The sequence below is a fragment of the Microcaecilia unicolor genome, chromosome 5 (genome assembly GCF_901765095.1).
Source record: "Microcaecilia unicolor chromosome 5, aMicUni1.1, whole genome shotgun sequence".
Classification (NCBI taxonomy): Eukaryota; Metazoa; Chordata; class Amphibia; order Gymnophiona; family Siphonopidae; genus Microcaecilia; species Microcaecilia unicolor.
The window spans coordinates 307,030,011-307,043,653 of record NC_044035.1 but is presented as its reverse complement, the minus strand read 5'-3'; the positions used below and the strand labels follow the sequence as shown (position 1 = coordinate 307,043,653).

General features: G+C 41.9%; 1 protein-coding gene across 1 annotated transcript in view; it reads right to left on the bottom strand.

Moving 5' to 3' along the window:
* The window catches only part of BRD7 (bromodomain containing 7), a 113,775-nt gene that overhangs the window by 29,120 nt on the left and 71,012 nt on the right, over positions 1-13,643 (bottom strand). Inside the window, 1 exon segment of the mRNA XM_030204348.1 lies at positions 4,876-5,011. Coding sequence (XP_030060208.1) covers positions 4,876-5,011 — 136 coding nt within the window.

Below are 13,643 nucleotides of genomic sequence, written 5' to 3'. Positions count from 1 at the left end.
GTGTTTCGGCGGAAAATCACCTGCCTCAGGAGTTACAAAACTCGATAGGAGTACACTTGTCTTCAAATGGTACCTATAAGTGGCATATGTGCAATGCTACCAAGCAGAGTCAACTCCCACCAAAGAAAAGGCAACTTTAAAAAACGTTACAAAGACATCATAAGATGTCTTTGTGATGAAAGCATTTTTGAAAGTTGCCTTTTTTTTTTTGACAGGAGTTAAGCATTGCACGTATACAGTTTATAGGTACCATTTAAAGACAAGTGTACTCCATTAAGTTTTGTGACCTCTGAGGCAGGCGGTTTTCCACTGAAACAAAGGCCCGTGTCGAGTCCTTCAGTTTGGTGCCTAATAAAGTGTTAGTATTTGCATTCTCCCAGCTTGAGAGTATTGTGTCACCCTCTACTTAGTTTTGGTCTCACATCATTCAGGAAGTGACCATTGCGATACAATTTAGTAAAATAGTGTTTGGCAACAAAGATAAAAGTTAAATTATCTTACATTAAGTTATAAGATTTATAGGACTAGATTCTATATATCGTGCCTAAAAAATTGGCGCAGAAACAAAATACACCTAGATTAAGAATACATTTCTGTGCAGTTTATAAATTTAGTCACAGGCAGATATGTCAAGTAAAATTTGGTGTAGATGCTGACGCCTAAATTATGCGCAGACCGGGTGTATTCTATAACCATGTGCAGAGATTTTAGAAACACCCATGAACGCCCAATCCATGCCCCTTTTCAACTATGCAACTTAGAATTTACACACAACACGCCATAGAATACGGTTAGACAGTTCTGTGCGTAAATTTTAATTAATGTCAATTAGTGTCAATAGTTTATTGCTAAATGGCAATTATCGGTGCTGACTGGCTTCTTAACTAATTAAACTGCGCACGCAAATCAAGAATATGCACAACTTAAGTCACATATAGAATCTGGGGGAAAGTCCACAATTACTTAAGTTCTCTGCAGATTTTAATAATTTCCTAACCAACTAGGACAATACCTAGATAAACATATAATCTGGTTTTAGCTATATACGTGATCCAAAATCATTTAACACAAATTAACAAAACGTCCTTTTGCAGTAATAAACTGTTGAAATAGAAATGTTTTCAGATTTTTCCTGAATAGACAATAGGTAGACTCAAATCTTATAGAGACTGGTAATGAGTTCCAATAGGAGGACCTTGGCATGAAATGGACGACGTAAAATGACCATAAAGCTTAACTGGTTTCAAAGATGGAAAACTAAGTTGCTTTTGGTTCCATAATGAATAGAATTGTCTAATTACAGTTAAATTGATTAGACTTATCAGATACATCGGAACTTGACCATATGAGATCTTAAATATAAAAACACAAAGTTTGAATTTAACCCTTGCCTCTATGGGAAGCCAATGAAGCTTCAGGAGTAAGAGATAGACTCTGTTGTAGTGACTTGCATTATATATTAATCAGGCTGCAGTATTTGAAAAAGAAGTCTAGTACATCCTGTGTACATTATGCTACAATAATCAATATGTGCAAGTATAAGTGTTTGTACAATCAACCGAAAAACTAATTCCTCAAAATTCTTCCAAATGGTTCTCAATTTTTTAAGCATATTGAATTAATTTTTCACCAACTTGTTAACCTAGTGTTCTACAGTAAGCTATAGACTAAAATCCCCAAAACCCGGAGGAATGTTTCAAATTCAAAGTTGTTTCCCAGTGATAGTAATGGCTCTTTTCTAATATTATCAGGTGGGCCGAACCATAAAAATTTAGTTTTATCTTTATTTAATTTGAGTTTATGGGAATAAACCCGAGTTTCCACTAAGTTTAGACAACTTCTTAGGCCTTCACAATCTTTTTTATAATTTGTTACCAAGGCAAACAAAACACAGATATCGTCTGCATAAATAAAATATTCAGTTTTTGCTTTGTCCAGTTCTATCCCTAAATATCTCATTAGGATATTAAAACTCCTCCACATGTAAATGGAGCTGGTGTATTCACAACTCCATTAAAATTTCAATATTTCATAATTTATAATTATGGGACTGAGAAAGTGGCCGCATTAGGCATCACCATCAGTGGCTATGCAGATCCACTGCCAATGCAAAAAGGAAAAGAACAAGACCCAGCCTTGTTGTCAGCCCACCCATCATAACCCTTCTTTCTCTATGAAAACATGACAAACTGGAACCATGAACTATAAATATACTTGAATGAAGATGAATGACCACAAATTTGGAAGTAGGCATATGAAATTTATAATTGCAGGATGAGAGGATTCATGTACAGAAGTTTTCCTAGATTCCCAGTATTGTTTTCTAAGTTCAGTGGTACCAGTTCACCATGCTGAAGGAGTTGTGACTACACCAGCTCCCATTTACATGTGGTGGAGTTCCAGATTCATACTGCTATTCTGATTTTTTTTATGGAGATGGAATCCAAGTTAATTTTACTCCATCATTGTGCTAATGTGAAAAGGCTCATTTAGTTTATTAATAAGGCTAGGAATACTATGGGTTATATTTCAAAATTCAACCCCAAACTGAATGTAGCTTAAATTTTAAATGAGATAAAATTTGACAAAAAAAAAAAAAAAGAGGCCAAGGAGGACAGACAGTCCAAATGTACTATCCTGACAATGATGTGATGTCACTGTATGGAATCAGAGAGGTAAATCTTATATGTGTAACTGACATCATCATGACCCTTACATGATGGGTCTTGACATGCTCCTCTAAGGTCAGTCCTGCACAAACATATCAAAAGATGGTGCTGTCTACTACCCAACTAGAAATAATGTAGTTTGTCATTGCACTGCTAGGTCTATAAGGATCAAATAAAACAAAAGTTGGCTGATTTTTTAAAGGCCTGAATCTACATCAGATAAAAAGATAACAGCTTTTTGTAATCCAAAGTGTAGAAAGCTGAGACACCCTTCTAGGGTATGACCTAGGAAAGAATAGTGGTAGGCTGACTAAGGTGGATAGGTAAGTAGGATCTGCAGCTCATTGATTCTATGACTTGAAAACACTGCCACCAAATAAGCAGATTTCAGGTCAGGTATTCCAGCCCAAAGAGTTCAGAGGTTCAAAGCAGGGTAGTAGCAACTGGGTTAGGAAAACACTGATGCTCCATGACACACTGTGAGCTTTCACCTGAAGGAAGCCCCACATGGTTCTCACAACACAACTGGATTTGAATTTAGCTCATGCCTTTCTCAGTAGTTCAAGGCAAGTTACATTCATGTACAATAGCTATTTTCCTCTCCCCTAAGCACTTATAATCTGTTTGTACCTTATGCAACGGAAGGTTAAATGACTTGCCCAAGATCACAAGCAGCATAATGGGATTTGAAACTTAACTTCTCTGGTTCTCAGCCCACTGCTCTAACCATTGCGCTTCATGCCTTCAAGACTTGAGATCACTGGTAAGGTAGGCTTAGGGCCTCCCCTTCTAGATTTAACTTGACTGAGTGATCTCCCAGAGCCATCAGGGTCAGGGTTCTTCCCACAGAAAAAAGTAACTCATAAGGACATAGATGCCATGATAGGTTTTTCACATGCACTAGAGACTGAACTTGATGTTGCTGGCTCAGTTCGGTAATATGGTGAGAAAAACAGGTGACAAAAAAAAAATAATTTCAGAGAAGAAAAAAAGTGCAAGAGAAAAAAATGACCACAGGTCTGCCTGATGCTCCATATCTCACTAAACAAAGGGAGTGAAGGAGGTGGCTCATTTAGCCCAAAATATCAAGTAAACTAATAAAAGGTTGATTACAAAAAATTAACTAGGGAGCTAAGAAAATGAAAATAACTGGCCAAGCTCAAGAGGAAAAATGAGCTTGAATACTGAAAAAGTTAGAAGAATTCTGGACAGGCCAGCAGAAGAAAGGAAACCAAAAGAAGTTGTGGGCCACCTCTGTGTGGGGAACCCTGCAGTAAAAGCTCTGTCTTTCATTCTATTCTGAACTATGTGTGGTCATATGGCCCACCTGTGAGTCTATGGAACCTGTTGGAGAAAAGGGGGCAACATAGCCATAGACAGTGGAATGCTGAAGACAAAAGCTGACATTCAAAATTACTAGAGTGGTGTGAATATATTTAGGTTAAAAACAAAGCAGATTCCATGATGGTTAAAGGAATTTTTGGATCTGGCAAAATCTGATGCCAATCTCTCCCTGACCCACCCATCCACTTGCCTCTTGCTGATATAACTGACCTCTCCTTTCTGATGTCTTGTTGCCCTGCTGAAGCCAGTATTCTGGCCCTTTACCTTCTACTGCTGACATGACCAAACCCTATACTTTCTACACTACAGGAGGAACGGCTTGAGCAGGTGACACTAGCAGGAGGAAAAGGGTAGATTTCAGGGATGTGCACATGAACTAAGGGAGGAGGAAATAACTAGCAACATGGAGATGCAGAGAGCAGAATGTCAGACCAGAATTGGGGAATAAGGAGGGGTGATACAGCTGCAATATGGGAGAGAGAAAGAACATACTGCCTCCAGAACATATTGCCTCCATACGAAAAAACTCACTCTTAAAAAGAAGTCCTTGTATCAATTGCACGAACCTTCAATATGTTTCTCCTGTTCACTGAATGGCTTAAAAAATTCTTTCAAAGAATTTGTTCAGATATTCAAAACACATTAAGAAGTGGTGAGAAGAAACCAGGGGAGTGTAGTGAATCACACTACCAACAGGTCGTCAATGGTTCTTTTTAATGTTTGTTTAGTACACTGCTTTTACTTGAACAAAAGGTAGAACTCATATTCACCTCTGGGTACACATGGTTTACAGTCTTAGAATTCAGAAATTGTTTTAGGATGTTACTGACAAATAACCCACTTTACTAAAGCTGTGGACTACCTGGAATACCCCTGAGGGGTCGAATCGTCCCCGTAAGTTGAATAGATCAAATCAGAATCATCTTTGCTGATGTTTGCAAACGTCGAGTCGTAGACTGGAGCATAGGAACTGAATGGTCCATAATTCATATACACCACTGTTAAGAAAGAATACAACCATCACTAGAACTGGAGCTGTAACAATGATAGCCATAAAGTTGCTAATTGGTGTTGTTGCATATATCTGAAGAGACAGTATGTAGTAATTATCAAGAAGGTAACTTTCGAAAGTGTTTCTATGGGTAAGAGAGACTTGTATAACGCTCAATGTATGGGTAAACTTATGCATGCACTGCCTGTACATATGGAGTTTTACCCAGAATGCTCAGAAGCAATTCCTGAGAACAGGGGCCGGGGGGAGGGGGGGTTCCATTTATGTGCATACTTATACTTTTGATAATTTGACCATATGCACATAAAAAAATGTGCGCCTGATAAAGAAGAAGTGTAAATATAGGGGTATCAATTCCCCAGCATAATTTTGAAAACAGAAGTACAGGCATAATTTCATTTTGAAAATCTGCTGAAAGCTGCCCAAATATAAGTGTACTTTTTTTGCACATGTAGAGTTATAAAATTATACTACATGTATGTATATTTGCTTTGTCTATATTTCCAAAGAGACCATTTCTTTTCTGCTGACATGCACACAATTAGGCACACAAGTGGGTGACATCATTTCACAGTGGCGGGACAGAACTGTTCTCCCACAGCTCAGAACTAAGCATACATGGCTTTTCCCACACAGAGGTAATCAGTTTTGTTTTCGCCACACAGCTGCATGGATACAAAACAAAGATCTCCTGTTTGTTTCTTTTCAATGTTGTTTTTGATAGTGTTTGCCTTACAAACCCAAAATGTGGCAGAAAAATCCAGAACTGACGCACATATTAATGCCTCTCGTAGGACAAAAGTAGGATTGTAAATACTGTGCTCAAATGCCACCAAGAGCATAAACAGACTGTCAAAATCACTTAAGAGGACATTAAGATGCTGAGAAGCTTCTCCTAGAAAAATCTCACATAAAAAGACCTCTTCTATGTAGAAACCACTTATCCTGTACACACCCATCGAGAATCTTCCGTGGAGGCACCATCAACCTCTAGGTGCAGTGACCCTAAGAGTCCAATTGCCAAAAGAGAGGATGCCCTCGAGTTACCCAAGCTCATAATGAAGTCTCTTTCAGAGTGCCTGCAGATGCCTGACCAGAGACAGGCACAAACTCCAGCCACAACACGGATGAAGCAAAAGCAGACCAGTGCTGATTCTCCTACCAATAAAAGGAGGAGTTTGCACTTTCATTCTCTGAGCGGTGCCAGTACCTCTTGAGCCACCAGATACTGTCAAAGACCTGCTCAGTGCAGACTGTCCCACCACTATGAATTCCTCTGCACAATACACCGGGGACAACATTTTCCTCGTCTACAACATATCAGCAGCCTAAGAATTCTCTTTTCTTCAAAATATGTTTACACACTTTGTGAAGGGAATATTTCAAAATCCATCTGATATTCTTTCCCTGACATGACCTAAAGAGCTATCTCACTCCTCTGGTCTTACTCCTGTGCAGACAGCAATCTATTCAGATCCTTTTGTCTGTTTTCATTAGACTCGAACATAAGCTAACTCATTTGCTTCCATCATTCTCTCAAGACTCACTTTTGTCTAATACTGAGATTCTCCTAGATCTTCTTGATACCCAACTATCTCCTAGAGAAATTGCATTTAACCCTACTCCTCCACCACCGTAGCATAAGTCTCTATAGCAGGACACTTCATACCCAAAGTTTTTCAGTAAAATGAATAAGGACATTCCTTTTCCCCTTCAGCAGGAAATGGAACCTAGATCGGATGTCTCTGGTCTTTTACAATTTACAGATGTCCCTCAGACAGTAGTTATATCTGTTCATGGCATGCTTAAGGACCAACAATTCCTTATGTGGCAGAATTCACTTTCTATTTAGCCTATTTGTAGACATCTGAATATGAAATAAGGTCCAAGCACCTCTACATTATAACAAGGTCCAGGCATCACTCTCTTCATTAGTGGCAGAAACAGCTATGTGGGAAGACAAAACATGCTGGGATTCTAATACGTCCCTTGAAAATGATTCTCAATTGATGAACCATTTGGGGACGTATTTCAAGGAGAAGTATGTGTGAGATCAAGTGCACACCAATTATATATATATATATATATATTTAAATACATGCATTCCATTTTTCAGAAGAGGCAAGTTCTCTCACCTGTTGAAGAGCAGCTGGTTTCCATCAATATATATAAATGGCGAGTGTCGTACTCACTCGCAAATGCGCAGTAGAGACCCTCTCTGCCCCGCCTCCGCGTCAATACGTGATGACGGGGGCGGAACAGAGAGGGTCTCTACTGCGCATTTGCAAGGGACACCGCCGTCGCTAATGCTCCCCCCACCCGGAGTCGCCGCCGCCACCCACCTTCCACCTGGTCAGGCCCTCGCTCCGCTATTGAAACAGCGAGGGCACGCAGCACACAGCTCTGCTGCTGAGCTGCAATCGGCCTTCTTTCTTCTTCTCTGCCTGTGTCCCGCCCTCAACGACATTACGTCACATGACGGCGGGACACAGGCAGAGAAGAAGAAGGAAGGCCACGGCAGCTCAGCAGCAGAGCTGTGTGCTGCGTGCCCTCGCTGTTTCAATAGCAGAGCGAGGGCTCGACCGGGTGGAAGGTGGGTGGCGACGGCTCCGGGGGGGGGGGGAGGGGAACTTGGAGGGGGAGCGGCAGCGGCGAACTCGGCGGCGGGGGGGGGGGGGGGGGCTTTCAACCCCCCCTTCCTATACTAACACGTTTTTACGTATTAGCAGAGGCTGATGATGTGGTACTTACCTTATCAGGGCAGCTTATGATTCCCTTGAATCATAAGCTGCCCTGATAAGTGAATTGATTTTTCACTCTTTCAAAAAGTACAAAGACCAAGGGACACTCAATGAATTTACATGGAAATACTTTAAAAACAAATAGGAGGAAATACTTTTTCAGAGTAGTTAAGCTCTGAAACTCTTTGCAGGAGGATGTGGTAACAGCGGTTAGAATATCTAGGTTTAAACCCGGTTTGGAAAAATTTCTGAAGGAAAAGTCCATAGTCTGTTATTGAGATGGACATGGAGGAAGCCACTGCTTGCCCCGGGAATTGGTAGCATGGAATATTGCTACAAACTGGGTTTCTGCCAGGTACTTGTGACCTGGATTGGCCACTGTTGGAAGCAGGATACTGGGCTACATGGATCATTGGTCTGACACAGTGTGGCTATTTTTATGGTTGTGAGCTTCTTGCTCCAAGCTAGCTGATGCGCCTTGTAAGAGAGACTCCCTCTTTAGAAAGAAGGTGAAACAGTGGATATGATTAAAGACTGCTGCTCCACTCTTCACTGTCTCTCAGCAGTTCAACCCTTCACATGAACCACCTCTGTCAGACACACTTCGTTCAACCAATACAGATGTGGTTATCATCATCGTAAGAGATTTTAATACCAGAGACAATCTCAACAGGCTCAGTGTACAGTTGCCTCTAAGTCAAAGCAAAGACAGAGGGCCTAACCTGAATAGTCACCTTCCTTTTAACTAGGTTCCTCTCCTCCTGTCTCTACAAAACATCCATCTTGCCTTCTCTGTGCAAGGCAAAGTTCAATTTTTTCTGTTGGCTTGGAAGATTACTACAATTAATCCAATTAATTTAGTAGAAGGGCAATATGGTCAGCAGGGGTAGAGTTGATAATTGAAAAATGCAAATCCCTACGACAATATACAAAAGCTTAACTGCAAAGAAACCATCAGCAGTGACTTGTTTCACATGAGCCGTATACTCACGGCTCACTTCTGCTCATCATTGGTTCTGTTAAATTGCCCTCTTGTTTTTATCTTTGATATTCTTTATCATACAATTCAATTTAAATATAGTCATCTCATAACTTGTTACTTAAAAAAATTTAAGTTTCAGTATCAAACTAACGCACTTATCTTATTTATCTCCGACTATCTTGGGGGGGGGGGGGGGGGGGGGAGGGACGCAGATAGTGAGACCTGAGTGGGCAGCTCATGTGAAACAAGATACTGCTGATGGTTTCTTTGCAGTTAAGTTTTTGTGTATGGGTGTAGGGATTTGCATTTTTCAGATTACTACAATGGGCACAGAATCCTTAATTCTAGAAGGATAATAATTAATAATAATAATAACATTTATATTCTGTTTAACTACAAAAATCTAAACAGTTTAGATCAACCAAGTTTTCAATTCCTTTCTAAATTTCAAATAGTCTGTTTCACACCTCGGTTCTTGTGACATAGAATTCCATAAATTTGGCATGGCTCCCCTCCGAAGGGACACCACCTTGTAGTGGTGGAGGGGCTTCTGTGTTTCAATGATTCAGAGGGCTATGCTGAAGGGTTACCCATATCAGACAGGCCTCTGAGGAGAAACCAGACAAGGAGTGTCCCAAACTGGGAGAGTGGCAAGATGGCCACCAGAAGTTTGTATGCCCAACGGCCCAGCTGCCCTCTGAAGTTTCGTATTCTTTACGTAAATTTCCTCTCTGCAATTGCAGTTACCTTAACTGAGAGGAAGAGGACAACCAGCGGTCAGCCGCCGATGGCCAACGTTTTGTCCCCTGAGCAGCAAGTGCGGGACTGCTGCGCGACGAACTGCCCACAGATGAAAGGGTTGGCGAGTCCTTCGATTAGCGCCGGCGAAGGAGCATCGACGCTCTTGGACCTTGAAAAAACAACACCATCGCTCCCGAATTATTCAACCACCATGTCAAAAGGCGTGGAGGAGTAAGTTAGAGGCATATGCTGAAACTGAGGACGTTTACAGCAGAACCCGAATCGGCGGAACCACTCCTAAACACCTAAGAGAAATCAACTTGGAGCTTTTGGCTCCCGTGGAGGTTACACTGAATACCATCTGGAAGGCGCAAGAGACCTAACGGTGGCAGTAAATAATTTTGTTTCAGATATAATTTTATTAGAGAGTTGCATGGACAATTTAACTGAACCCTTTCAGAGTGAAAAATTGATATAACAAATGATTCTACATGAGCAAGAAGTGGTTATGATTCTGAAAATGATAACAGACCAGAAACTTTGAATAATAAAATGATTATTATTATAGACTAGTAAAAAAGGCCCATTTCTGACACAAATGAAACGGACGCTAGCAAGGTTTTCCTCGGAATGTGCATGTTTGAGAGTGTGTGTGAGAGATGGAGTGTGTGTGTCATAGAGAGAATGAGAGAGAGACAGAGACAGCATGTGTGTGTGAGAGAGAGAGAGAGAGTGTGTGAGAGACAGAGTGTCTGTGTGTGTGAGACAGAGAGAGATAGAGTGTGATAGACAGGGAGTGTGTCAGAGAGTGTATGTGAGAGACAGTGAGTGAGTGTGAGCCCCCACCCCCCACTCTCGCAGAGTCCCCCTCCCCACCTCTCTGGTCTCAGGACCCCTCCCCACCTGCCTGTCCCCTGCCCCCCCTCCGGCCATCCATGTCCAGCGACACTCCTCTCCCCCTGCCCCCCCTGCAGCTACCCATGTCCAGCGACCTTTCCATCCCCCCCATGTCCAGCAACCCTCCCCTTCCCCCCCCCCCCCCCCCCCCCCCCGGTGCATCAAACCCTCCTCTCCACCCACAGCTGCAAGTGATAACACTGTCCGGCTGCTTCTCCTGTTGAGGAGCAGCAGGTGCCGCTTCAAAAAGGAAAGCGATAAATGTTTTTAAACCCAGCCCAAATCATTTGGAAATGCCCGAATCTTAAAACGCAGTCTCTGCAGCCGCTCCTCCTCTCGCCTCCACGTCACTAACCCTTGAGTAAGACCCCGGAGGAGCGCAGTGACGTGACAGGCGAGAGGAGGAGCGGCTGCAGAGACTGCGTTCTAAGACTCGGGCATTTGCGAATGATTTGGGCTGTGTTTAAAAACATTTTTCGCTTCTTTTCTTTTTGTAGCGGCCGCTGCTGCTCAACAGGAGAAGCAGCAGCGGCTGGACAGTGTTACTACTGGCATCTGCAGGTGGTGAGGGGGTTTGATGCAACGGGGGGGGGGGGGGGGGGGGGGGTTGTTGATGTGCTTCGGGTGGGGAGGGGGTATTTGATGTGCAGGGGGGGAGGCTTGGGTGATGTGCCGAGGGGGGGGGGGGGGGGGGTTCTGTGGTGCCATGCGCCGCTCCCTGCCACTTGCTCCAAAGTGGCAGGGAGCGGCGCACTGACAGCTGATTCCCAGGCAGGGGGAGGAGTAAGGAAACACGTTGGTTGGTTGCCTTGCCTCTCACTGTTCCGCCCTCGACGTCATCACGTTTTGACGCGAGGGCAGGACAGAGAGAGATGGCGACAGACTGACGAACCTAACGAACCTTACAAACCCTTCACTTCAGTGAAGCCACGGAGTCAGCTTCAGAATGTTGGCAGTGGAAATTATTATAGTAGATGATTAATATCGAGATTATTGTTTTTCCTAGAGTTCTGGGTATGACTCCTAAAGTTTTCCTCAGAAATATTTCCTCAATTATTACTTTAAAAGGAGTGAAGTCTGTGAAAACTGGGATTACTTTAATCAGTAGGATTTGAATTAGAGACTTAAGTATATGTATTGTTAACTTCTGGTTTTTAAAAGAGAAAGAATGTAATCAGATGTATTATTTCTAATTAATATTGGACAATAAGTATGTTTTCAATGAAATGATTTGACTATATACCGTATTGGCCTTGAAGAAGCCAACCAGATGATCAATGTGGAATAATGAATTAGACGAGTAATATCTGGGGATAATCAGATTAATACCACTTTTTTTTCTGTTTACTGTTTAATTGATCTCCTTGTCTTGTTTCACTCTCCCTATTTAGTGGTCTAAGGAAGAGAATAGAATTACCTGACTGAAATAATTCCTATATATTACTTTCTCTGTATTTCTGGCAAGTTGTTTTATCGCTTGTAAAAATCTAAATGGTTATAAATAAAAAAAAATATTTTTTAAATTTGGCATGGCTGCACCAAAATTATTTTCTGTATTAGCTAATTTCTAAACATGAATGCTGATGGCAGTTCAAATTTATTTAAATGTATTATTTTATTTCCTAAGCCAAATTTTGTAACAATATTTTTTCCAAATAAAGAGGATAGTCACCATATAGTAACTTGAAAGTATGACATAAGATTTTAAAATCAATACATGCAGCTACTGGGAGCCAGTGTAACAGTCGTAATAAAGAGATATACTCTCCCATTTTTGTTTCCCTAATACAATTCTTGCAGCTGTATTTCACGTCTTTATTGCAATTTGAGAATCTTCCAAATATGAGTTACAATAATCCACAAATGCACATGCCATTTTCTATAGATTTTCCACTGGAAGAAAGTTCTTATGATGCAAAAAACATAATTTTAGAAAAACTAATGATTCAATAGAATAGATTTGTGCTTCCCCTTCTCGCTGAATCCAAACCCCCCAAACTTCTAACCTTAGTATAAAGGGCCACTGACTTTTTTTTTTTTTTTGGGGGGGGGGGGGGGGGGGAAGAGATTAGATTTGCCAACTATCCATAACATAAATTGTTTGCCTCCATAAATTGGAGGAACAGGTACCGACACGATAGTGCCTGCAACTCTGACATGCACCATGCCGAAGTAATGGCCACTAGAAAAAACATCTTTGGAGTTAAGATCCTTTAAGGAGAGCCAATCCAAGGGCTCAAATGGGACCCTTTGGAGCAACAGGTTAAGAATCCAAGATGGCCAGATTGACCGCCTGGGGGGATGCAAATGATTAATCCCTCGCTGAAACCAAACCACATCTAGATGGGCCGTCAAAGACGACTTATGGACTAGGCCCCAAAACAAGCTAAGGTTACCACCTGACTTTTCACAGAATTCAAGGCCAAGCCCTTGTCAAAACTGTCCTGCAAAAACACCAGAATGTAAGCCAAAGATGCAGACAACAGCACTAGGTCTTGAAAGTTCTCCAAACTCTCACAAAAGCAACTGAGGTTCACCATTTCTTTGCCTGGAGTAACATAGAAGTAACGTAACAGTTACCTTCTCTGGATAACCTTTCTTCCTCAATTTCGACCTCTCAAGAGCCAGGCCGTAAGACCAAAGGAGGAGGGATCCTCCATCATCACTGGACCCTGCACCAGGAGACCCTTGTGGCCCAACAGCTGGAGTGAGCTGCCAACCTGCAACTGTATCAGGTTACTATGGCCTTCTGGACCAATCCAATGCCATCAGAATTACTGGTCCCAGATGATGAAAGATGCGGCCAAGAATCCAGCCAACCATTGGCCATGGTGGGAAGATATAAAGAAATGCATTGGACTCCTCACCACATTTCTTCTTTCTTATGAAAAATCTAGGAACCTTGGTGTTGACTCTCCAGGCCATCAGATTCAACACCGGATTTCCCCACTGGGCCGTGATCTGATGAAAGGCTTCCAAGGAGAATTCCCACTCTGTTGGGATCCAATATATTCTGAAAAAATCTGCCTGAACATTCAACTCTCCTTCTATGTGTGACGCCAACAGCAGGGCTGCATCAAAGAACAAACTCTGAGAATGAAGTTTCAGCTCCCACTGCAAAAAAATCACCGAAACCAGCATTGTAGAAAGGTTGTGGAACCCCCATGAAAGAAAGCTAATCAGATGGGGAGGAATCCAAACACAGCCTGACTGACTCAGGGCGTGTCAATGCCTCAAAGATGGCGGCCGCCAACGCA